Genomic DNA, 27,660 nt, shown 5'->3' with positions numbered 1-27,660 from the left:
GAGAAGCAAAACCACAGAGAGATCCGTCCATGTGCCTTGCTGCTATGATAGGTTGTAGGCCCCTTTGCATATCTGTGCCCAGGGAACCACTGTCTCATAATCCGTCGATGCTTTCTCCTCTCATAATGTCTTTTTTTGCTCACGGCTGATATAGTGCACTGTCTTTCCTTATTTCTGCAACCTATTCAACTGTCCTATCTTCACTTTTGGAAGTATGCTGTGATGTTATGATTTAAACAGGGAACTAAATAATTCCCCTCCATAATTACTAAAACCTTTGTGACCTACTCCAAATAAAGTATTATTGACGTAGTCTAGCCAATACCCTAATGAATGAATGTCATTATTGCACAAACACAGCTGAACAGAAGTACACATACAGAGACAGCGACTAGCCCTCACTTACACAGTCATTTATACAGATGCAAACATTATCCAACAAAAAGAATAGAAAATGTGGCTAATATTTGTGCTCTACACAACTATTGTTGTTGATTTTACACCACCGCCTCCACTCTTGCCGCCCAAGATGAATTACAGTGTTTGCTAGACTGGAACCTTGACCTTTTCCTGAGCAACCACTGCATTAACAAAGTCCCTGACCTCACTGCACACCCAGTGAGCTCAGGTAGATTGTTAGAGTTTATTGCACGTTTCAATATTCTGCACAGTCAATTTAAGAATTTGTCAACTTGCACATGTAGACATATAAGAATGCTGTTAAGGATAATCCCCGTTCATCACTGCTCACACCAATCTTGGGTCTGCAGCTGTAGGCTGTAGCTGTAGGCACATACACTTTAACAGTGGTGTGCACAGGTCTGAACAAGAGGGCCAGCCACCCTGTGCCCTTGTAGTTTATGGGTCTGTAAAATGGCAAATCAATATGTTATTCCTCAACACTGACACCTTAAATTGCAGAGTAGCTCAAGAACTGATACAATTTCCACACACTGGTTGCTTATTAGCTTGTACATTTGCATTTGTCTGCTCAGTCAAACGAATGCAGGGATATGACAGGTCTGAGGTATTACATATGACTAAATTAGACACTAAGCACCAAACCTCTACCAATAACGTTTGAGTAAGTCTCCTTTGTACTCCACTGTCTATTGCGGAATACTAATTTGGGGACGGCCAAATAAAAGAAAGGTTATCCTTGTTGAAAGGGAGACCTCATGATAGCATAATTAGAGGAGACAGCACAGCACTATTCTGAGCCAGTCAGCTACTCCCAAATCTCTCCTGATAACGGACTTACTCACAAAGGGAGATGGCTTTTAAAGTTTGCTTTTAAGGTTTGGTGTGCTCATGAAACCCACACAATCTGTCTAATTGAATTCAAGGACTAAAATAACTGCTTCCTGAAGACTTTCTAGCATCTGCCTGGTATTGAAATTGTCTGGCTTGCAACCTGAAAGTCAAAATATTTCCATGTTTTAATAGGACAAAGTGATCAAAGAGTAGTTTCCTGGTAAGAATGCAAATAATCTTAATATCTGCCATTTGTTGAACCATCAAAATGATGTCAACATTTGTAATACATGCAGGAGAGATATTCATGTAGCCTGAAACATAGGAGACAGTAGGACCAACAACACAGTGTTTTCATTAGCTTACCCTTTTCTAACCCTCTAACCTCTTAACCTACTAGTTCAAACCTTAAGTCAACACTACCTCCTAGTGGAAACCAGGTGCTACTACAGACATAATTTGATAAACAAGTAGCTTCACTGTTTATGGCTTTTGGGGGGTTGAGACACAGAGAGCATAAGGACTACAACATGTAATTTTCCTGAGCAGAGAAGATTTTTTTTTTTTTTTCACAACCCAGCATGCATCTGCCTAATAGTTGTGCATTTCTTAAGACCACTTGTTATAAAATTAAACAAAGAACCTATAGATTAGAATTTAGATTCAATTTTCCTGGAATCATATGGCCTTAGTCAGGGCAAATTGGACTGAAGACCTGAACTCAAAATAAGACAGCAAGTCTTGAATAATGGTGTGTAGAGTACCCTGATGTACACTTTGTCAAACAAATCTGATGTAAACAATTTCCATAGCAACAGTCTATCTTTTTGTACATTTATGTGAGTAATTACAAAATTTTGAGTGATTGTGTTTTATTGTGTTCTAATATTGTTATAAACCAGTCATGTCCAAACTCTGGCTCGGGGCCAATTGAGGCCCTCAGGCTGATTCTGATTCTTTCAAAATATATGTTTAACACAATATTGGTTAATCATGTAAGTTTACTTTCTACATATTTCCATTCACCTCACGATGGCAGGACTATCATATAGTTTGAAGACATGCATCAAGTAAGAACTTTGTGGGAAAAACTAATGTTTTCATAAACAGGTAGTAAAGAAGCTAACAAACAGTTACTCACCAAAGACGCATAAAGTCGACAGCGAGGGCTACCGCTTTCAGGAGTGTTGGAAAGTTGGATACTATTTTACTTAAAGATTAAACAGTTGCATTTGTATCATTTTTATGTGATTTTTTCTAAGTATCCCATATGACATAAGAAGCAGCTGGCTCCTAGGTATTTTCACATTTTTTAATCCGGCCCCCTTTCAAAAAAGTTGGACACTCCTACTATACACTATGCTGAGTCATCATAGAAAGTCAGACTTGTGATTAACACTTCATCAAGATGCATGTTTTTATGTTGTTTTTGTTCATTTTTTTGCCTAATATTTTTTAATTAGATACATATTTATTTCAGTTATGATGTAATGTTTACTTGTGTGGAGGTGTGGACCCCAGGAGATGTATAGCCTAGTTACCGCCCTGATAGTGGCTTATGTGGATCCAAATGATTTTTTTTTTTTAAATCATGGAAACCTAAATAATTCCAGACATCTTTGTAGTACCTAAGCAACGGTGGTGTAATATAACAAAGTATTAATGCTTCATTAAATTACTTAAGTATTTTTGGGGAATATCTGTAGCCTACACCACTTGAGTTTTTGTATTTATATTTTTTTAACTTTCACTTTCACTTCCACTTCACCACATTTAATAAAGAAAATGTAGCCTATACTTTTACTCCTCTACATTTCCCCAAAGCGTTTTAGTAACTCACTACAAAAAAAGGGAAGGAAAGCGAGACGAGGGGACAGACATACACATGAAGGAATGGGGGAGGGAAAACTGGATTTGTTTTTTCAGTGCTTTAAGTTGTGAAGTAGACCTCATTTTCTTAAAGTGCACTCAGTTTTTAAGGTGTTGTATCTATGATTATGTTATGAATAAATAGCTTGATTTTTCTTGTACTTTTATTTTCAATTCCTCAACACATTTAATACAATAAAATTACTTTTGATACTTAAGTACAGTAAATATCAGATACTTTAAGACTTTATATTTTAATAGGCAACATTAACTTTTACTGAAGCAATTTTTCTGGTAAGATATCTGTGCTTTCAGGTACTTTATCCACCACTGTCAAGTAAACATAATTCCCTTACTGTAAAAGGGCCAATTCTGAAGCTCATGTGCTTCACTTTTACTCTGGTATGTAAGTTATTATGTGAAGCAGGAAATTGTTTTTTTTTTCCAGAGAAATAAAATAAAATCACACTGACACTATTGTCCCATTTAAATCGCTGAGTATGTAATCCACTGTTGTAAACTTTGCTTTATTTTCTTACCCTGAAATAAATTGAGGGCGCGCTGAATGCTGGGATTCTGCGGGAACGGGGAGGTTGCAGAACGCCATCTTTAAACCCCGCAAGAGGCCAGCTACAGTTGTACACCGGGATGAAAAACACTATCCCTACAGCGGGATATAAGTTCAGATCGTGGAGATGGTGTGATTTTTCCCCGGTTAAGTAAACAATGAGGAACTGCACGATGGCACTGTGAGGAGATGGTCACGGGACACCGCGAGAGCCTTAAACTGTTGTTATCATAGGCAGACAACAACAATAGACGGAAAGACAACAACAACGGACTAGCCTCGCTAACTCGCTCGCTAGCATCTTGCCAAGAGCTGCGCTGTTTTCAAATGCTAACTGAAAGCTAGCTAACGTTAGCTACTTCATCAGCAAATCTGTCCGGTTGCGCTGAAATTTGACCGGACGCTGTTTATAGCTGGCACTGTGTATCCAGCTACATCTACCGGGACAGTCAGTCATTTCTCTGACGTATTTTTTAACGAATTTTGTACAGACATTTACGTTGTGGCTTTAGCTAGCTAAAAGCTAAGTCCCGACTTCTCCCCCTCCCCAGCGGCCCAGCCGGAGATGCGTGGAAGATGTCGGTGTCGGGGCTGAAGGCCGAACTGAAGTTTTTGGAGTCCATTTTTGATCCAAACCACGAACGCTTCAGGATCATTGACTGGAAGCCCGACGAGCTTAGCTGCCAGTTTAATGTAACGGGGGAAAAGCTGTTAATTATCCACTGCAATATAACGGTAAGGGGACGGGAACACAACTGCCGGGATTTATACACTTCCCTTGATGGTCGTTAGCGAGCTAAAGTTAGCTGGTTAACTTGCTAGCCAGGTAGCAGGCTACCTCAACAACTGTACAATCTGATGCTATGCGGGACAGGTTTTGCGTAGTTTCATAAGCCAGTGTCAGTGGCAGCTACGCAGTCTTAATATGAGGTGTGTGGGTCTGACAAATCGACATTAAACTGTGTTGATAAGCTACTGTAGCTGTTAGCTAACACTGCTCTCTGAATGCTAATGTCGCCTATTCATTTTTTTACGTTATTTACTGATTCTATGTTTAGCCATGCGACACGCAACTATATAGGTCAAACGTATTGATTTTAACAATCTCGTTTTTTCTGTGTCTCACTGTCTGTAGGAATCTTATCCATCTACACCGCCAATATGGTTTGTGGACTCTGACGACCCGAGCTTGGCGCAAGTTTTGGAGAGGTTGGAAGATGTGAGAAAAGGCAGCACCCTGGTAGCTATCCTAACTCTTGTTTTTTCCACTGTGTGTCACTGAAGAAAACTTCACATTTTATGTAGTTTGTGAGGAGAGGTTTACAATTATAGTATCCAGAGTGAACGATAACCTTAAAAACTCTATCCAAAACATTGCTCGAACATTCATATTAGTTCTGTGGAACTCATAATGTGAATACTTAGAACAAAGAAAAGGCTTTGATTTAATTCGAAAGTTGGCTTCAGCTCAACAAAAATGACCAATGAGCAGATCATTAGTTTGCCAGCTGACTTATTCTCAATTTATTGTGATATATTAAATCTAGACTGGTGCAGCCACAGCCAGTATGAATTTATAATATGTCTGAGGTATATGCCATATAGCTGAATGAAAAATTTACTTGACTTAATTTCCTGGCTAAACAAGTATTGGTCAGACTGATGATTGATTTGTGGAACCAGCTATCATTTAGATGTGTCAGACACCAAGTTCACTTGGTATTGGATTACTATTTCATATTTTTGCATCATTCTTGCTCATTTTTGCTGTGTTGAACTAGGGAAACAAGTGTTTGCTGATGCAGGTCGGGTGTTTGCCATTTTAGGGTTATATTCACAAGAAATACACAACTAGGAGCTTGTTCCAATATTTTTATGGGCTGTCAAGCTTAAACAAACAGCATGCATGTGCTGCATAAATGCCTGTGACTTTGTACTTAGGGATTTGGTTGAACAAGTATAACTGGCAAGTACAAACAGGCAGGTTTTCGGCAGACCAAATGGCTTTGTCATTAGCTCATTGGGACAACCTTGTCGGTCAAAATGTCTGTGACAAGCAGATTCTTATGTAATCCTACGTGTGTAGTGACATCCTGAGCTTAGTTAGCCTACTTATTCATGCTGCTCTGTTTGTAGGACACAAAATATGCTTTTTATAGAAGTGCTGTCATTTTTTTCTTTTTCACTTTTTTGGACAGAAGAATTTTTTTGTTTGCAATATAACTTAGTCTACATTTAGATAAAGAATACAATACTGTAGATGTTGTGTGTTAGCTAAGGAGCAACCTCTACCTTCCTAAGGACAGGTCCTGGAGGCAAATTTGTGATGTTAAACTATAAAAATAAAATTGACTTGACTTGATAATCCACCATTTTTCATGACTGCAATAGCTTTTCTGTCTTGTGTCTCCCACACAACATTGATCTGTAGCTGCATTTGAATGGTTGATCTAACTTTAATCCCCTCTTCTTTGTTTTTGTTTGTTTTTTTCGTTTTAGCTTTTGCAGCAATTGAAGAAACTCATTTGTGACCTTTGTCGGCTGTACAACCTTCCCCAACATCCAGATGTGGAGATGCTGGACCAGCCCCTGCCTGCAGGCCCTGTGGGACAAGACCGAAAGGCAAGGCTGCCTAGTTTGCTCATGTGAAATGCCTCCTCATGGCATGGACTGGCACGGCCAGGACAAGCCTAGTAGCTGATTACTTTTAAAGGAATAAGACATGCATATTTAAATAAGGATGTTTTATTGTGCACTCGAAAACCACTTTTTCTCAGTAATGAAATGGCAGCCTGCATTACTGAGGCTCCTGGTGATTTGTGTGAAGCACTTCTCTAAGCTGATCAATAGGCTGTTCCTGTGGTTATAGTTAGTAAAAGGTGGTCTTATATAGAATAAGAAGCCCAGGGAGTCTCTTTCAGACCAATTAATTCATCCTGACTTAATGCCCTGTCTCTGATATGTGTGTACAGCATGGGACAGAGGAGGTCACATCTGAAGAAGAAGAGGAGGAGGAGATGGGAGAGGTAAGTTATCATTTTTGGTCTAAACACCTCAAGTATTGCTCTTACAAGGTTGTGCTGGATGCTCCCATCTTGGTTTCACATCAGTTTTCAATTTTCAATTTTTCAATTTTATTTATAAAGCCCATTATCACAAAACACAGTTTGCCTCAGAGGGCTTTACAGCATACAGCACCCCTCTGCCCTTAGACCCTCACATCATCTAAGAAAAAAACTCATATATATATTGTTCAATTAAGATGCTGATGAGATGATGATGATGATGATGATGAGTTTAAAACATTTTTTGATTGGTATGTCTGTCCTTCTCCCCAAATACATACATGAGTACTGTTATTATAAGGTTTGATTTTTGTTGGTTGTCCCTCTGGCTATTGATAAGCTGTTTTTAATTCATCTTTGTTACAGTGTTATTTTAGTGAGCAGAGGAGTTAAGTTACATCTTTTCATTTGGCACTGGCCAAATGAAATGACTGGCCAATTCCTAGACTCTTTTTTATTTTGCACATATTTCTGGAGAACCATAAGGTATTTTGAGGTGTCTAAAATATCACATATGAACCACCAGGACATAGAGGATCTGGACCACTATGAAATGAAAGAAGAGGAGCCTGTGGATGGGAAGAAATCTGAGGATGATGGCATTGAGAAGGAGAATTTGGCCATCCTGGAGAAGATCCGAAAGAACCAGAGGCAGGACCACTTGAATGTAAGTCTTTATTCAGTAAAGTACATACAGTATATTTCAGGTAGTTAAGGGGCTTATGGCTGATGACATACTTTATTTAGGAACTAACTTTATACCTTGACAAACGATATTAAGAAATACATTTAATGTGCATAGAATTTATGTAAGCTCATTTTATCAGTAATGGTCAGTTTTTCAGTAGTGAATGATAAAAGGGGAAAGGTTTTAAAGCAGAAAGTGAAGAAACACGGCAGTGCTAAGACATTTTGTACAGTATATCTGACTGGAGGTTTCTCTTTGCATCTGCCCCTCAAAGCTGCATAAACTTATGAAAAGATTATTTTTTTTCTTCTGGGAAGGGCTCTGTTTGCTCATCATCCTGTTCAATGGCTTAGATGTGAGGCTGTCGTGGTTTCTAAAATGTGTCAAAAATACACTGATATCCCAACTAAGGAACCAGTGTACTTATTTTACCTTTTTGTCTTTAATATTCTGAGGATCAGTGAAACATGCTCTCAAGGGGTGTACAGATATAAATATTGATGTCTAGGGGAATAAAGCTTTCTCTTTGATGTTGGCCCACATTAAGTTCATTTGACAGTTTCACCCTCATGGTGAATAGCAAAGCACTGTGATCTTTGTCTTTATTGTTACAGTTGTTGTTTTGAATTTTGCAGGGAGCTGTGTCTGGTTCAGTGCAAGCCTCTGACCGCCTGATGAAGGAGCTTAGAGAGATCTACAGGTCTCAGAGTTACAAGACAGGTATTGCACTCTGCACAGCGGTCTGCTCTTTGCTGTACATCTGACTGAAAAGAACACTTGGAAAAAATGTTACCCACAAACAAGCATAGCTTTAAACCCTCACACCGACGGTCACGATCAATATATTGTAGCTGACAATTAGTTGTAATATATATATAAAAAAAAATGTCAGACAGCAGTGCTATTGGTTTTGGCTTTGCACTAGAATTCATGTTGTTAATTTCAATGGCTGCTCATGGAAATTATGCAATTGTTGCCAAACTAGTGCCAGGTAATCTCTGTCAATTAAATAGTTTGCTGAAGTAATGTTTCATCTATTCTCTGCTGCACATGATGTGTGTAATGTAACAAAAAGGTGGTTCAAGGCAGTTAGGAGGTTTGATTTTATTGCAACTGATAAACAAAAAGCCAATGTTAACAGTTCCAGACTGTGGTAGGCGGGTACTGCGAAGATTTTAATTTGCCTCCAGGACTGAAGATGATGCTCACTTTGGGGCTAACCCCTTTATTTTGCCCAGCAGTTGGCACAGGAACTTTCTTGAATCCTGTGGAGCTGCACTGTTTATTCAGATACAAACTAATAACCAAAACACTTACTACTACACAACTGTACTGTTGATTTCTTCTCTGCTCACATCTCCAGCAGCTGTTCGCTTTTAGCACATCCACCATCACACTCTGTCGACTACACAATAGCTATATGCCTGCGCTGCACATTGAGCCATTCCTGAAAGGATTCACGCTGCTCTTTTAACACCAAGTTACCCTTTAAACATTTAAATGTCAGTTAACTTATTAGTGGTTTGCAAGGGTTGAGCCGCACCTAAAAACTCCTTTGTTTGTCTCATTCTCTGGTGCGTTAATCAAGGGAAAAGTGTAGATCAGCAAGGATGGACTCGCACATTAAAATTCCCTTGATTGTGGAATTTGACTATTATGCAAATTGTTCACGGTCAGCCTAAATAATCGTGATCAGGCGATTATGTAATCATTGCAACAAGCCTAACCCTCACACACAATAATCATCGATTCACTTCACTTTATGTAATAAACAAGCATTGGTGAACGTCAAGCTTTGTAATACAAGATCCATGATGTTTACAGGATAAACGATGAACTTTTGAGAGGGAATTTAGCTGTGTAGCAATCAAAAGATACTTAACCCTTTATGACTTGTCCATATAAAGTCAGCTCCACAATCATGTGGCTGTGGTGGCAGTACTGTAGGTTATTACGCACTTTACTGTAATTTGAAACTATGTCCTGTATGATTTAGTCATGGCTATAAAGGCATTGACATGGTTTGGAATGCAGCTAAACACAAAAAATGGCATATCTTGAAAAAAATAGTCTTTTATTTTGTTTAAATTATTCACCTTTGAACAAGGCCTCACATAGTTGCAGCACCATTAACTGACAGTAGAGTAAGAATGGAGGCACCAGTTAAAATACATATTAAGCTCTGCCTCACTGCATTACCTTTCAGTTTAAATTCAAATGAAAAGGGAGATTAAATCAGTACATGTTTTATAAGAGCTTGCATTGGGAGACATCTGAGAACTCATATCTAATCAATTTCTTTCACAGGCATCTATTCAGTCGAGCTTGTTAACGACAGCCTGTATGAATGGCACGTCAAACTAAGGACGTAAGTAACTTTGGGATCATGTGTCATGCGTTGTGTTTCTCCATGTCAGCACAAACACAGACTGATTTCACAATTTGATGACCAACAGGGTGGATCCAGATAGCCCCTTACACAGTGATTTACAAGTCCTAAAGGAAAAGGAAGGAATGGATTACATTTTACTAAACTTCTCATATAAAGTGAGTAAATTTGACTTTATATTAATGAAAATGAAACACCATTTTGGAGTCTTTGAAGTCTGTAAATTAACAATTTTTGCCTGCCCTGCTCCGCAGGATAATTTCCCCTTTGATCCACCGTTTGTGCGGGTGGTTTCGCCTGTGCTTTCTGGAGGGTGAGTTCATTCAGCTGCTTTCTCCATCCCTATTCACTGTTTTCAGTGTTGAGGCTAACTTTGTGAACACAAAAATGAAAAAAGTGTCTTTTTCCTCTGGAAGAAGACTTCATTGTGTTATTCTGACACCCCTGTCGCTGATCATTTTTTTGTGTCTGTGCTTCAGTTACGTTCTTGGAGGAGGTGCCCTGTGCATGGAGCTTCTCACCAAACAGGTATGCATTTTTTTTAAAGCTGTAAATGAATGTGAATTTGCAATGCATAATATTAAATACAACTTGAGACCATATTTGCATCTGTTTTACATTTTAAAACCTACTCGTATTGACATTGGGTGTTTTGATTGCAGGGTTGGAGCAGTGCCTATTCCATTGAGTCTGTCATCATGCAGATCAATGCCACTTTAGTCAAAGGAAAAGCCAGAGTGCAGTTTGGAGCCAATAAAGTAAGTGGGGAAGCACCAGAGTTTAGTTTTCAGTCAGTAAATGTCCTGTGATTATGTTGAGCTCACATAATGAATGATGTGGACCGTGATGATGGTACTTTGACACGGAGGTCTGATTCCCTGTCTGTGAAGCGCTACCTGTTAGTCCAGTATGACAGTCTCCTGTTTCTGCAGCCAGAGCTGGTTATGTGCTATTTTTTCAATTCAACTGGAGTGGGGTGGGAGGTGCAGTGTGTCACCAACGGGATGGCCGAGGTAGATGCTTATCTTTTTGTGCTATCACTTGTCGTGCTCTCTAAATGAAACCTAATCTGGCAATAAGCCTCTCTCAGAGTTTGATAAGTTGAGTACCAAGGAAGCATGGATACTTAAGCCAATCTCGCAAGCTCATAGATGCAAATCCCATTTCACTGTGTCATGTTTTGATGTAGACTTAAATTAGATGATGTTTCTTACTTTTCTGTTTGGCTTTCATCCTTTTCCAATCTGATAAATGCTGGGGAAGCATTATATGCACCTGGTATAATGCTCATCTGGAAAACATACATGATTTTCTTTACATTTAAATGTATGCACTGTTGTAATTTAAAAGGTACTTTAATTAGCTGATTTTTAGTGTCTGTTACAGCAGCTACTAAAATATTGTTTTACTTTGAGAACCATAGGCAATTGGGTCATTGCTTTTGTTGGGTTCTTAATGCATAATGTTAGCATCATAATGAGCATGCAAAGTTATTTTTATCAGAGAGCAATCTGTATTTTTGTCAACCTTAAAATTGGACCCATAACAGTTTTCACTAGCGGTCTAACAGGAGTAAGCTGTCTGTGGGTGTTTGGGATGAAAAGACTTGTTTTTAGAGTGGAATTTTAAGGAAAATGTCTAAATTGTACACAATACATGTTGTAAAGCTTTACCAGTACTGTAAAAATGCATTAATTAGGACTGTTTGATAAGCTTTACTCCTCATGCCACTTTCAGATTTCCGCAGTAACCTGTGATGAACCATTGTTTTTTGAAAGTGTGAATAGCTCAACACGGTAGACAGCCTGGTGTCATAACCTGTCTCAGCCAGGGTTAAGCAGCTAATCCAAAGCCACTTTACTTCAGTATGAAAAGGTGAACAGGGGCTTCGTTAAAAACTATAGAATCACGATAGTGTTACTACAGAATTGCTTCAGTCTTAATATCTGCACAGTCATACTAACAAAAGTAGCACATAAGCAGAGCAGCTTCAGCTCTTCTGTGCCTGCACAGGATGCATTCAGGCAGAGTATAGAGAATAGACTTGACTCTTAAAAAACATGTTCGGTTGTCAGTTTTGTGCGCATCACATTTGTAAAACGGGTGCCATTATGTGGCCTGTGTAAGCAGGTGTATTGATTAAAATGGTGTAGTATCGGTGTCAGATGCACGTAAGAAGGACGACTAAAAAAAACACAGCTTAACGTCTCCTGTGTGTGCCGTTACCCTAGATGTTGTCTGAAACTTTTAGCTGTCTTGGCCATAAATCTGTTTTTTCTTGGCTGCTTGATGCCAGTTTCACAGAGATATTTTTGACTGGTCTGTAGTGTTAGGCCAGTCTCAGTTTTACTCTTAAATGGGTCTAATGCAGCTTTCAGAAAAGACAGACTCATTATAAGCCAAGAAAATTTGCCACCCTTCCCCAGGCTTAGTCAAAACATGTTTCATGGTAACAGTCACTGACATCCGCTGACCAATGGCACCAAAAACCAAAAAACTGAAAATATGGCTCATAATTTGTGGTTTGCTAACAATGTTGTGCAGTAAGCAATGAGACATGACAGAGTTTTTACAAACTGCAGTAACACATTGGAAATGTACATATGTGTATACCAGAGGACATAATGAGTCATTTTTGTGTTGAGATTTTTTTTTTTTTTTTTACAGATTTAATTTAGATTCAGATTTAATTATTACAATCTTCACTGATTTTTCCCTGTAAAATGCTCTTGTACAAAAGTTGAATTCTTCCAGAACACTTTATTTTTTGCTAGTGTAAAGGGAGAAGAGCCGTTTTAGTGGTCAGCCATGTTTTTAGATTGAAAAAGGTCCTAATTTATCCAGAATTCATGGCAAATTAGTCCTTTGAAGATAGTCTAGACCTAAGACAAAGGCATCTCTGTGAAACCGACCTCAGGTATGGAGCTATAAACCTTTCCACATGCTTAATTAAGTGAATCTCCATCATGTAGATTTGTACAAAGTCTGTAATTCTGTGCTGACTGTATCTGCAGAGCCAGGTCTTTTGTGAATGCTGATGAGCAAGTGTGCGTGAAAGCAGTTCAGTATGATGGCCAAACAAGGGAAGAATGCATGTCTACCATGCAGTAGGTTTTCTTCTTGAAATTGGAGATAGTGAGATGAGCTTTTTTTTGCCTTTAGAAAATAGCTGCCATTGCTGTTTCCTGTTTTGTACTGTCATCATAAACCCAGTGCACACTCTAAGGTTGACTTCATTTACATCTTTTAATGCAGAACCAGTACAATCTCGCCAGAGCACAGCAGTCCTACAAATCCCTGGTTCAGATCCATGAAAAGAACGGTGAGTGTTTTTGTCTCCAGTTTCATACAGAGTGCAACACTGACCTTGTTTACTGAAACCAAATCCCTCCCATGCATCACAGCTGAAGGAAATTAGTGCTTTCACTTCTGTGTATGTACCAAATATGGATAACATTTACACGCATGTAGTCTAGATAATTATGCTCAATTTGTATAAGTGGTACAGCTAGCATGGTATAGATAATAGCAATACATATGCAGTCCGTACATTATTCTTGTGGTTCAAAGCCATCTATTCATTCGAGATTCATACCTAAAGAATTATTTCACTGCTAGAATGATAGTCTTTTCATGAAACCGGGCTGTTCATGCAGTAGAATTCTTTTGAAATTGGTGCTTTATGACCAGAGAAAAGAGAAAAAAGGCTGTGGCACTCACTTCAGCTCAAGAGATAGAAAACCTACAGCCTCCAGAGTGCACTCCTTTTTAATAAATGCTCCTGGCTGGTCGGTGACGTAATACGAGTTTTCCGTCTGGAAAAAAATATTGTGGCTGGCTAGAAACAAACAATAGACAATTATTACATTCATTTATGTAAGTTGCTGTTTTCCAAATAAATTGATGTTTGAATGTCATGCTCAGGTCCATTGGTAAATGTTCTAACATTATTTCACAGACTCTGCACTTATCTGTAAATGAGCTGAATTTTTTGTGACTTTGATCATTATAACTGATATTCAGCTGGTTACAAGCTGAGCAGAATAAAAATAAAAATATGGCCTGTCAAATCCAATTAATATGCTGTTTAACTTAAAATTGGCAAGATAACCAACAAGATAAGAATCAACATCCAGTTTTGGAAGCTAATTTTATTGGAACAACAGAACTTGTAAGTCTGTTGTTCAAAGATAATTGTTAATGCAAATTTTGAAAATTTTAATTTTCATCAATATGAAAACGCCATGCTGCAATTTAAAACCACAAGTGCTGTTGAAAATATGTAAATCACTTTTACCCTGTCAGGCTACATTGAGTTGTATTTAACTGCAGAAGAATATAAAAGTTTGGAGCAGATTTTTAAAAATGAATAGAAATAGAAAGTTTGATTAGGAACCATATGTGCCCTGTGTCTAACCACTAAACACTTCCCACCTGGTGTTTTGATTAGGCGTAGTTGGAAATGCAGACACAAGCCAATGGGGCAGAAAACAATGCACGTGCAAAAAGCATCTACATGTTACCCTAATTCTGTTGGTAGTGGAGACCTGAGCGGCTTACTTCAAAGCAAGTTCAACATGGCAAGGCTTTAGTTGCCTGAGCTGACTTGTCAAAACCTAAAACCCCCAATCATGGTGGCAGTTATCACCTTTTGTAGTCAACACAGGTTTTCTTTATTAGACTTTGGCTAATCCCATAAAGAGTGGCGTATGGTGCATCTCTTGAGTTTCGTACAGCACAGATTGCACCGATTTCATGCTTCCTACTTCAGTCAAGAGGAACAAGACATTATAATGGATATTTATTACAGCAAAGAAGCAATACTGCTGCAAAAAAAGGCAAGAGAGAAATACTGGCAGAAAATGTAAGATTTGTGTGAAGTTAATATGTTTGTCACTCAGCGCACTCTCTGCGGCAGCCCGCCTCAATCTTCAGCCACGTATTGATGTTTTTATTTTAGGAGTGGGACTGTTCATTATTGTTGTTCTAAAATATATACCATTCAGTTATTCATTTTGTGCCGAGCGTACTCTGGGCACAGACAGAACAGTAGAATGCTAGGTGCAGCAGCAGTGAAACTTTAACCCTTAAATGCACTCTTTAAAGTTTTCCCTCGCCTCTTCGGCTGCTCCTCCTCCAATCCGTAGATCTGATCTGATCTGATCGACTCTACCTGAATTGACAGATCAGTTATCCACCCAGCAGCTCAAACTTCTCAAACTGCTGCTGAGGAACAAAAGAACGCATGACTAGGTCTGCGTTCGGTCACGACAAAATATAGCAAAATGTTTATTGCAACTGAAACGGTGGTACGTTGAAAACTCTGTTGTGTTACGCAGACGCACTGCCTTTTAATAGTGTGGGGTTTATTCAGTTACACTCAGCGGGGCTTCATTGGTGTGGGAAAACTTGTGTCTGCATTTCCAAAGGAAGTGTGGAATGAAAACAAATCTATGTACAATAAGTAAAGAATAAAAATGTGGTTTATATACATGCCGCTGCTGATAGGGTACACCTTTGATGCACACCGTTTCACACAGTCTTGAGGAAACATGTTCAACCTGAAAACTGCAGCAAAATGGTGCAGACTGTTTTGAGATTGAATCTGCCCTAATTCTGCCTTTGCAGCACATGGACCTGCAAATATGTCCGAATTTAGAGGAGGGACTTCAGAATGATTAAAAAAATAAATAAAAGGATACACATAATGATTAAACAGGAAGTTAACTGGCCCAACCCCACAGTCACACATTCTGTGGGAAACACTGCATGTTCATTTCCACTGCAGATTCCATTATTGCTGATAGAGAATATTGCCAGGATCCATTTGGTCTCTAAAGACTCAAACTTTTACAATTCTAGCACCGAAATCCATGAGTAGTAGTAGTAACAAGTAGTAAGAAAGCATAAGTTAGCATGACCGGATAGCCAAGGTCAAAAGAGAGCCATATTTAAAACTCTTTTTTCGCTTGTAGATTCCGGGTTCTCACAGTCATGGAAAACCTGGAAAAGTCATGGAATTTTACAAGCTTGATTGTCAGGCCTGGAAAAGTCATGGAATTAGTAAAAATGATTAAAGGTTTTGGAAAAGTAATGGATTTGTGTTAGTGTTCCATGTAATGTAGCATACCAGGAGTGGCAAATTTATTTTCTGAAGCTGTTGACATGACAGTTTTAATATGTATCAGTGTTTAACGTTTTGCTCACCATCACATACGTTTCTTCCTTCATTTTCTTCTTGCCTTGTGTCTCTCCATCCATATAAGCCATTTGTCTGAAATTATGTTTGACTAGAATTTGACTTTGATATTTAAAACATGCAGTTATTTAGGAAAAGATTTTTCTTTATTATAGGTCCTTAAAAACTCATTGGACAATTTTGAAATTTTGTCCATGAACATGTGTGGGAACTCGGGAGATTGTTGTTTTTGTTTACTGTGTAGTCATTCTTTGTTTTTTTTGTTGCTGTTTTTTCTCCTCCAGGCTGGTACACACCCCCGAAGGAAGATGGCTAAAATGGACTCTCGCCTTTCCTGCACTGGGACCACGTCTTTGATTTTTTTTTTTTTTTTCCTTGTGACCAATATTTTTTTTTCATCCTGCAAACCATTTTGTTCTCTATATGAGAGTTTGAACTCCAAACCAAATTTCCTCATTCAGTGCCCACCCAGAAACTACCACATAAACACACAGACTCCCCACCTGAAATTTACATCCAAGCTCATCAGCTACCAGCAAGGGTGTCCTCTCCTCAATATTTATCTCTCTGTACATCTGTTATCTGATACAATCTAATTTTTCCATTGCGACATTCATCCCATACTCCAGGAAAAAGATGGACTAAATATCGCGCAAGCTCACCGTTTGGTTTTGGCGTTGAGCATGCCAAGGTTACTTGCTGGCTTGAGTTGAAAGGTGCAGCATGGCTTTATCCGCCGGCAGTGGCAGCGTGACGCTCGAGTCGCCAGAGACCACCACTTTGCCCACAGACTGGATCCAAGAATGGCATGTGACATTCCCTGATATGATGCAGTGGTGGCTGCAAAGGACATTTAAATGCTGGCGCTGGAAGAACCACTACCTTTCCTCTCCATGGACGGCCTCTGTAATATTGTGCTCATGTATTATCTTTGTAATGCCAAGATCCCTCCTCTGGAATAACACGCTTCTGAGGCTAGCTTGCTTTCAAACCTCTTATCTTTTAAAGCTTGAAGCCCTGAGGTGGGGAGGAAGATAAAGAGACTTTTGCAGCCTGGGTGGGACAGCCCGTATTGAAGAACAGCATCCTGCTGAGCTCCAACTTTGGAGACCACTGTCATCATCACAACCAGCAACTCCCTGCAGGAGAGGTTTGGCGCGTCGTAGGCTGGCAACACAAGAAACATGACCAGGCAAAGCAGGGGCGCGTTTGGTTTGGATCACACTGTAATGTAGTTGATTTTAACTCCACATGTAAACATGTAAATTTGTATTTCTGCAAAAGGATTTAATTGTTTATAATGTAACCTTGTCTGGGTCTTTGGCTGGGCAAAGACTGTATTACTATATACCCCTGACTATTAACAGCAGGGGCACTGCAACTTCTCAAGACCCATTTAGAATAAGAAAAAGTTGCTTCATGGATACTCTTGCAGAAGGAAACAAAAGTACACCATGATCTTAAGCTTAATAAAAACTACTGCGGTTTTGTTCTTTTTTTTTTTTTTTTTTAATTTTAAATATTGATTTGTAATCCTCATGTTATTGGCAACATCGACAGTACCATTCCCCTTATTTGATGGCACCTCTTAACTCCAATGTCCATAAGAATAATAGACACAGCTGTTTCCAGCTGCATTCCAGAGGTTTGGCTGTTCATATCTAATCACTCAAACCGGATGAACCTCAGTAAGGCTATGCAGTGAAGACAGTCTTGTGGAGTTTTGTTTTACTGAAGAAAATTAGTCTTAACAGCTTAACAGTGTAGTCACCTGCTTAGTTCTTGTAGCTGGTTCATATCCTGAGCACTTTGCCAATCCTGCAGTCCTAACAGTCTGGAAAAAAAGTGACCTTTTTAACCTTCTGACTTTTCCTTGACCTCATGGCTGGTTTTTAAATCTTAGCCAGAGTTTCAAAATCACAGCAATAGTCTCGACCATATACCCTCTGGCTTCACACCTGGGAAGATTGACTGGAGTCTGTTCCATTTCCAGAATATTTGCGTAGGTTTGATAAATATTTGTTCAGATTTGCCACAGGAGGGACCCAGCTCTTCCCATTACCACCTCTCTGGTTACTATTCATAACCACTCTCGGCACTGCTGCACCCCTCAGCGTGCTGGGTCTTTGATGTAATGTGAATAATATGCAGAAAAACTGTGTGGAGCATTCCAATTAATGCAGTTACACGTTTGTTGTGGGTGTTCTATTGTGTGGTTACTTGCATTGTTTTAAGTATATTGTCCTGAAAAACCAGCATAGAAAGCTTAGTTACGCTAATTCATACAAGTCATTCCTCATTTTTACGTTGATTTAGAGTTTTCTCAGTGATACTAACCTCAGTCACAACACCAATATTTTCCAAACGGGTAGAGATGGGTTTGAAACATGATCATATTCAACAGGTCTGACGTGTTTGGACTTGCAGGATATGTATAACAAGCCTCCTTTTCTTGTTTCACCACAAGTAAAATCCCAGTGTGGATAATTGGCATGGTTGTTAGCTGTTGTGATGCCATTGGTAATGTACTAATCACTTCATCCTGGTCACTCTGTCAAGTCCACCCCTGCATTCTCTGGAGAAGCAAACTCAGGAATACATACCGCACACTTTGCTAAGGATTGCTTCAGAATACAGTCATAAAATGCAAGATTGAATGTGTCGATCTTTTTTTGGGGCCGTTTTAAAAAATGACGCCCCTGTTTTACCAATAGGCATTGCGGTGTGTTTAGCTGTCAAATTGCACACACTTGAGGTTGATAATAATTATTAAGCAAGTTTTTTTTGGAATGATCAGATATGTGGAGCGGTTATTTGCTCCCACCCTCAGATTAACTTGATGAGGGGTTCAGAACACATCGACCCTGTCTCTTTGATATTGCTTTATTTTGCATGTCAATATATCAATGGGTGTTTTTCCCCAAGCTACTGAAGGCAAAGCGTGGTTGGGTAGGGTGGTTTAAAAGACTAGATGTGTTTGTTTTTCATGTTTATTTAACTTGTGGTTTCCTACATCAGTGCACAGGATGATTTTCCCGTGTGTGCCGCTTATCAAACCGGGTCAGATACTATGATAGAAGCATGGACTTACAAGACATTCTACCTGCTTGAATTACCTTAAAAGATGCCCAACAAAAAGTAGCAGTTCAGATGTGTGCCATGAAAACAATCCCAAGCCCACGTCTTTAACCTGATTTTTGGAATAATGGTGTACTCAAGTCTGTTTTGCGCTGAATAACAGCATCTCTCACACCAACTCCTGTTGTCTGACTAACACGAAACCGTCTCTGCTTTGGCGAGCGATATATTGGTTTGAGGTCTGAATTAGCCTGATTCTGGGTTCTTTCCCTTGCTTCATTAACTGCAGTGGCCGGGTTATAAAGTTATGCACTGTTAGCATGCTTTGGTTTGGTTTCATTTTTTTTCCATTGCAAGGGTGATTTTGACCATGTAAAGTAATTTGTAAACTTGCATCAAGTTTATAAATAAAGAATTTTATGAAATATCTCTTTATTCTGTTCTAATGCAAATTGTTTTTCAGAAGGAAAACAGTTTGTTTTCTGGAATATGAATCTATTCAGAATCTCCCTGCTATTGAATGAAAATATAACCCCTAAAATAGGATCAGCTTAAAGTACTGAGAGCTCACTGAATTTGGCAGTGAAACTCTCATAAATAGATCAAACTGGATATTTTGTCACACAGAAAATGCTGCAATATCCTTGTATTGCATGTATACAAAGCTTCACAAATAACCAAAAATAAAGATTGTCTAAACATTTCAGATCTGCAGTGATGCAGTTGTCAGAAAAATATAAAAGCAAGGTGGAGGACATGCACATCTAAAAAAAAAACATTTACAGGTATTGGATCAAAAAATCAAACTGAGGCAATAATTAAACAGAAGATCTGCACACTCTATTAAAAGTTTCTACTTAAGAGAGCACAAAGCAGAATGAGCGATATAAGCACATTCATCTCTCAGGTGATTGTGATCTGCTTGATTGAGAGTCATTTCATTCTCAGGTTGAAACGATCAGATTGGACCAATCAGAGCTGAGCTGACTGGCACTCTTGGACACACACAAGAGACAGAACATGTCTTCATGAAAAGAAATATATATATAGAAATGTATATCACAAAGAAGAAAATGATTACTATCATTAAATAAAGTTTTTTAAAATTTAAGTTGGCTATTTGATATTAAACACGGTCACAAAAGTCTGCAAAGTCTGGAAAAGTATGTAATTTAGAAATGAAAAATGTATTGGAACCCCGGCTACACTGGTGTGCACCTTATACATGCAGTACATCACCCACCAAACAATACATTTATAGAGCACTATAACTGAGCTGCAGATTTTCTACATGGATGGTTTTCCAGGTAATGCATTTCTTGTGGTTTCCAGTAGATGGTGTTCTTTGCCAAAAGATTCAGGTGTCAGACCTTATCCAGAGCGGCCATCAACATCCAAGGGGACAACCACCTCTGCCCGTTTTGCCTGAGGAACTGAGTTAGTGTACTTAAGGGCAATGCCCCTCTGGTTTGCCTGTGACATACATTAAATTACTTCAGTTCTTGTCGAACTTAACTATGTGCATTTCAGGGCCTCTTTTGTTAGTGACTATTTAAAACCAAAACGTAACAACTCGGGTATGCCAATTTAATTCAGTTCACTTAATTAACCACGCAGCAATGCAAGTGTGATTTGTGTCCGGTGTGTGGCAGCACAGATCGATCAACATCATCACATATTGACAGTGTTAACCCTTTGAAACCTGGATTAACATCAGTTATCTTCAGTTATCTATCATCAGTTAGCTGTGTTCAGACACCTTTCACGAGCTATTTAATCGTTTAAATGTGAGCACATTGGTTTGATTTCTCTTGGAAACATGGGATAAAAGCAACAGGAAATTTGGCAAGAAATGTCCTGCAATTTGCAAAAAACAGTAGAAGGTGACAAGAAAACTTAAAAATGACTTTGAAATGAGCGTTAAAAGAGAGAGAGAGAGAGAGAGAGAGAGAATGATTACAAAAATATTTTTAAAAAACAAGGGAAACATTTCTAGAAGACTATTTATTATTATTAAGATTCACGAAGATCTAAATTTTAAAAATCTAAGATCTATAATGTATTATTAATCTAAGTTTGTAGCATATTTTTTTCTAGGTCAAATCCTTGTTTGATCTTCACTTTTTTTCAATTTTTGCAAATCTAATTAATTTGTAGCTAATGGGAGGGGAGGGGGTGGATTTCTTGTTGAGTTATTCATTGCCTTCTTTCCATGTTTTTGAAAGAAATTAAGGCTAATTTGCCAAGGTTTCAAAGGGTTAAATAACAGGACATACAGAATATGGGTACAGTATACATCACATATCACCTTCAAACATCTGACAGCAAGACCACAGCTAGTTTGCCCAGAGTGTGCTGCGGATGGGGTAAACAGAAAGGATAGGTGGGTAAAAATTAGATTTTGGACTATTTTGTCCCGGTGGGCAGTGATTTGAAACAGCTTTCTGGGGTTGATGACTGGAACAGGTGGGGTGCTGTGTGAGTGGGATGAACTGTTTTTATTCTCTTCGTACAAATAGATTTCCTCTTTGTCATTGCCTGCTCTGCCTCTCTCCTGCTGCTGTGGGATTTTTTCCACTTACTCCACCTCCACCTCTCTCTCCACCCGGCCACTCCTCATCAGCCTCATCACCTCCACCTGGTGCTCCCAGCTGCATTTCATCTCCAATCAAGCCAGTATTTAAGCAGCCCCGCTCCACTCACTCTTTTCCAGCTTGTCTTCCCTTCCATGCCTGACCTTCCAGCACTTACTCTACTTACTTTCCTGGTTTTGACTTGGCTTGCCTCTGATCACCTTTCCTTGTCTCTGACCCGGTAAACCTAACAGCCTTCTGTCTCTGACCACGAGTGTGTCCTGTGCACTTCCTGGTTCTCTTCTGCCTGTGGCTGTGCGGTGTTCTACTGCTTTAGCTCCGTCGAGAGAGATCGTCAATCTTTGGGCCGTCTTCAGAGCCTCCCGCCGCGCAAAACATCTCCATGTGAGTGCCGCTGGTGTTTATTGTTCTGATGGTACATCCTGCTTCCTGCTCCTACTGGATTCGTCTGCTCTGCTGCCTGCCTGACGCCAACTCTGGTTCCTTCTCAACCACAAGCCCTGCCTGCTCCTCTCTGGAGTCCCCGCTTTTCCCACAAGCTCCCTGCTGTAAGTGTTTCTACAACTTCCCTGATACATTCACCTGCCAGTCTGCTTCACGTTCACAATTTCCACTCTTGAACTCTGAGCTATCTCCTGTGAATGTGAGCTCGCCCCAGTCTCTCTACAAACTCTGCTCCAGAATTGATAACTGTCCCCTGGCCAAAAAAGCAGATTCTTTGCTCCATTCAACCTGCCAAAAGATCACATAAAGGTCATTAACAACTGCTCACCTGCTCCGTTGTGCTGCAATTGGATGCTGCAATTGGATCCTACCACACCCTGTTAAACTCTTATCATTTCCCACCACTTACTCGTGTGTGTGTGTGTATGCGTGTGTGCATGTGTGTGGCCACCACTAGATGGTATTGGAGCACTCTTGTACCTCCCAGCTATTGTCTTTGTCTTGACTGCCACAGTCAAGAACTCCTGTCTGCTTGTAATATCAGTCACCAGTTGGTGCTCCATTATTGCACTCATTCCTGCTCTTACTGTCTCTGTAGCTCATTACTTTCAAGGTTGAATGAATGAAGGTCACAAGTTTCAGCGAGCGAACTGCTATTGATGGGACACAGTCAGCTATGGACAGCTCATATTCTCCCATCAGTGTGTTTGAGTCCGATATTGTCATGGTGGGCTGGTGAGCGCTGCTCTCATAGATGTCACGTTTGTGATAAATAGCTGAATCAATCGCCAGCAGTTCTTACAAGAAGCAAGAGGGCTGTAGTAGATAACAGGGTGACCTATTGAGTCTGTGGTCAATCATGTTGTTGCTGCTCGGATAGTTATGGATATAAGAAATCCCTCACACCAAGAATCGGTGTACTTTTTCATTATATCAGGGATCTAATTCAAATGAAAGAGGAGCTTGTAATAGGAGATAGAGAAGTGGAAGCCTGCAGTTAACCGGCAAATGGATAATTGCCTATTATTGCAGCAATTTTTTTTTGTTTATGTGTGGTTTGGCTGGCCGGCCTCCCGGCTCGAGAGGAGCACGCCTCATTATCCAGCTTCAGCCAATCTGTTTGTCCAGTCTGTCGCTCGCCTCAGACACAACACTGTGAGGAGGCCGTCAAGGCTCTGGGCCCCGAGGAAAGAAGCTGCGCATCTCTGTGATTAACTCACCGGTTCCCACACTGAGACAGCAAGAAATAGCCGACTTTTCCTCCTTCACCCCGGGCCACAGCACAGCACACGGTGGGCCGCATTCAGAATCAGCTGGAGTTGATTGATAGCCTGCAGCATAACGGCTGCATCCATCAGAGCCTTACTTTCATTGCTTTGCCTTCCATCAGTAATGTGTTCAAATGTAAACCTGGATTCAGACTGAACGTAGCAGAGGAGAGCTGTGAAGAGTTTAGCCTTTTGCTTTGCTAATCACCACCAGTCAAGTGAGATGGACTGCACTTGTATAGCGCTTTTCTAGTCTTTGAACCACTCAGAGTTTTTACACCACATGTCACATTCATGCACACATTCACTCACTGGTGGCCGAGGCTACCGTACTGGGTGCCACCTGTTACTCAGTAACCATTCTTGGACATGTTGACTGGAGGAGCTGGGGATCAAACCGCTGACCTTCCAATTAAAGGATGACCCGCTCTACCTCTAAGCCACAGCTGCCATACACAATCACTAGAATAAATGTATGTCTCTGCATACCACTGATTCTTTACGTTTGTGTTTTTCATATGGCATATACTTATGGTTAAGTGTAGACATAAAAATCATTTGGTTAGAGTAAAAAAAAATCAGGTCTTGGCTTAAAATACTTTTTAAAAAAAACAATTTTGATGTTTGTTGGTCTCAAATAGTGGTCTGTTGTCTGCTGTTTGTTGCTTGGCAGGAGAGGAAAAATGAAATCATTGCTAAGTGCTAATAACTGCAGTTTCTTGAATGACACGGGTGCTGTGTCAGATTGAAGACAGAAGAAAGTAGTTTGATGTGCTGGACTAGGTGATTTTTATTTATTTTATTTAACCAGGAATAGTCCCACTGAGATTCTGAATCTCTTTTCCAACAGAGACCTGGCCAAGACAGCAGCATAAGGATTTTCACATAACTAAAAACACAACAGCAGAAGTTGAAACAAACTGCATTAAATATTCAAACTCAAGCAACAAACTTGAAACAAACAGCCAATTAGCAGTGTTCAGAAACCAAACATGTGCATCCAGTGTCCAAAAGGGCCTTTAATCCTGTTTTTAAAATCTCCCAAGCTGATAAAAGAGTGGTTTATGGCGACTCTGCAGCTGACACCAAGATAACTGAGCAAAAAGTCTTCAAAAACTTTCACCAAAGACAGTGTGGGCTTGAGAAACAACATACAAGAGGTGTCCATGTGACAGAAGGTTGCAGCTACTGACAGTTTTAAGAGTCAGTAGAGAACATTACAAGAAGGCAGTTCATGTGAAATGGCCTTATAAAGAAAAGTATAACAGTGTTCCTGTCTACAGTTGGACAGAGAAAACAAACCAACTTTGTCATACAAACTGTGATAATGTGTGCGGAGTCCATAACAAATCGCAGTGCATTATGGTACACTGAAGCCAAGATTTTCAAGCACACTGTATTAGCATGCATATATAACATGTCTCCATAGGATCTCCACCCTTCAATAATGGGAAATGTGCTGCCGGTCATCATTAGTTTGTTTTGGACAGAGGGTGCATTTTTTTGTGTTTTTACTGTTTCAGTTGTCTATTGATACATTTTTACATTTTTTTTAAAGATATTTTTGGGGCATCTTTTTCATTGCCTGTATTTGATACAACAGATATAGCGTGAAAGGGGGCGAGAGAGAAGGGATGACATGCAGCAAAGGGCTGACTCGAGCCCACGATCGCTGCAGCGAGGACACAGTCTCTGTAGATGGGGCGCCTGCTCTACCAACTGAGCCCCAAGGCACCCCCTTTTGAATACTTTTTTGTACATCTTTACTGCATTGCTTTTGTAAATAAATCACAGTTTTAGTTTATACACCTACTGCGCTTGTCTAGTTTTCTTTTTCCCCGGTTAATCATTTATTGTTATCCCCGAGCCTAATCGGGCAATGCAAAAATGGATATTGACTTTTGTACTGAGAATTAGATGAGAAGACTGAGACCACTTTCATAACAGCCAGATAGCTTAATTTAGCATAATTACTGGAAATAGAGAAACGGTTAGCCTGGCTCTGTCCAAAGGTAACTAAATCTACCAGCACCTCTAAGCTCCCTACATAAAATACATCTTGTTTGTTAAATCCACACAAAAATCAAAGTGTAGAAACAACAATTTACAGCTTAAGTGGGTTTTGTGCCTGACTATTTCTTGTTTGGGAGCAGTAAGTTCCTCTCAGCTGATCCTACAGTCTCATTAGTATGTAACAAACTGCAAGAGCCTGCAGTTATCTTTTTTTCACCCCAGATTCATTTAATTAATGTAATCTGTCCCTGCCAACTCCTCTGGTCAGCGTCCCAAAGATGCTTTAAACAGTGCGGCAGCGTAGAAACAAAACCAGACACTTTTACAGACAGCAGGTGATTCCTGATATTAATAGACAACCGACACTTTTATAGTGGTCTGTGCGAGCCTTGTTAGAGCAAATTGAGAACAAAGGCGCAGAGCTGCAGTAATGACGTCTGCCTTACAAAGACACAGCCGAATCAGTGGCTGAAGGAAAACCAATCCCTCTGTGACTCTGAATGACCTGATGTTAGCAGAGCATCTGGAGAGCAATAAGCCAGGTGTCATCCCCACAGACACTGTTACTATACAGCTATAAAAGTCTCCACTGCTCGCACTTTGTTCCTTTTTTTCTTTCACATGAATGGAAAGTTATTATTATTATTTTTAAATTAAGGCCTAAGGTAATGATATTTTCCACATAGTGTAAAATTTAATGCAAAAAAAAAAAAAAATCAATTGGTGTTAGAAGCTTTATCCACCAGAGCAAAGGTATAAAACTCTTCAAAAACAGCTTACAGTGCTGGGGAAATGGCTAATCAGGATATATAGTGAATGCTATAATGTATTCTGATTCTCTGTTGGTGGTGAATGGCAGTGTGGGGAGTAATCTTCACATGGGAGAGCACAGTGAATGGCTACTGAATAAAATATGCTGCATGTGTGTGGAACCCTATGTTTATTCTTTAAGTATTTCAGGGTGAGTTTTTGCCGGACGGACTCAGAGGAGGGGGATGAAGCTTGAATCAATGGCAAACCCAATTTGCACAGTGGACTGTTTAGGGTTTTATGATAGAAAAAGAATACTAATATCCTGCATACTGTGGATGAAATTTTTGCATTTTAGTCACAATTTTTCAGTCCTCACACCTTGAAAAGTAAAATTACAAATCATATTGGCTCCATATGCATACACAGTAAACACAAGGCTGAAACATATGGGTCCGAATAATCTATCTATCTATCTATCTATCTATCTATCTATCTAGTGTTTTATCTTTATCTAATTGCCACTCTGTCCTTGGAAGGTTATGTTTCAGTGTGCATCACCAGTGACAGATTTACCTCCAAGGACATGATAGTAAAATTGGTGGCTGAGATAGGGCGCAGAATTGTAAATGAATCATAAAATCTTCTGAACAAACACAGACACACACATACATTTATCATAAAATAATAAAAGTTGAAGATGAACAGAGATGAAAAAAGTGATGGAGCTCATTACTCATTCAGCAGTCGTGCCACTTTTAGGGACACTGTACTGGAGAAAATATCAAAATGATAGCTTAACTTTTGGTGTTTCACAAGATTGTTTTTATATGTTGCAGAATATGTGTGATAAATCTGTATTTGTGAAGTCAAGAGTGTTAGACCACTTCATGGAATACATGATATATATATATATATATATTTTTTTTTTTTTGGTGTGTCTATTTGCCCCTGGCAGTCACTGTTGCTACACTCTACAACACACTCCAGAGCTCTCAGATCATCAGACACTGGTCTCCTAACAGTACCCATGATAAGTACTAAATCTGGTGAGGGTGCTTTTAGTTATTATGGTCCTACTTTCTGGAACAAACTCCCGTATGACTTAAGATGTACAACTGAAGACCTACCTGTTCTCTCAGGCCTATGGTTAGTTAGTGCCTTCATCTCTTTCTGTCTCTCGTTCCTTCCATGTGTCTCTGTCTCTCTCTCTGTATGTATGGGTAGGTATACTATGTTGGCGAGTGGGCGGGGACTAAACAATCTGTATTCCTTTATTAATATTACTACTGCTTTCTCTTCTTCTCTGTATTTGTGTGTATATATGCATTTACACCCTAATTTATTTTATTTTGTGCATATTTGTTGTGTGTGAAGCACATTGAGCCTACATCGTATGAAATGTGCTATACAAATAAAGTTGACTTGACAATGTTTTGGATCGCACTGCATGTGATGATTGGCTAGTACTCCTCACACTG

At 39.5% G+C, this 27,660-nt stretch overlaps 1 protein-coding gene across 1 annotated transcript; it reads left to right on the top strand.

The window, feature by feature from the left end:
* The first annotated feature begins 3,715 nt into the window (after positions 1 to 3,715).
* ube2q1 (ubiquitin-conjugating enzyme E2Q family member 1) lies at positions 3,716 to 19,537 on the top strand. The gene is made up of 13 exons (XM_042514720.1): positions 3,716 to 4,426; positions 4,827 to 4,931; positions 6,191 to 6,313; positions 6,664 to 6,717; positions 7,283 to 7,423; positions 8,080 to 8,164; positions 9,752 to 9,812; positions 9,901 to 9,991; positions 10,088 to 10,146; positions 10,313 to 10,361; positions 10,496 to 10,591; positions 13,089 to 13,155; positions 16,317 to 19,537. The coding sequence occupies exons 1-13, from the start codon at positions 4,268 to 4,270 to the stop codon at positions 16,346 to 16,348; spliced, it is 1,122 nt and encodes a 373-aa protein (XP_042370654.1). The 5' UTR covers positions 3,716 to 4,267; the 3' UTR covers positions 16,349 to 19,537.
* Positions 19,538 to 27,660: the final 8,123 nt, after the last annotated feature.

This window comes from Plectropomus leopardus, chromosome 1, assembly GCF_008729295.1.
Source record: "Plectropomus leopardus isolate mb chromosome 1, YSFRI_Pleo_2.0, whole genome shotgun sequence".
Taxonomy (NCBI): Eukaryota; Metazoa; Chordata; class Actinopteri; order Perciformes; family Serranidae; genus Plectropomus; species Plectropomus leopardus.
This window is presented reverse-complemented; position numbering and strand designations above follow the sequence as displayed.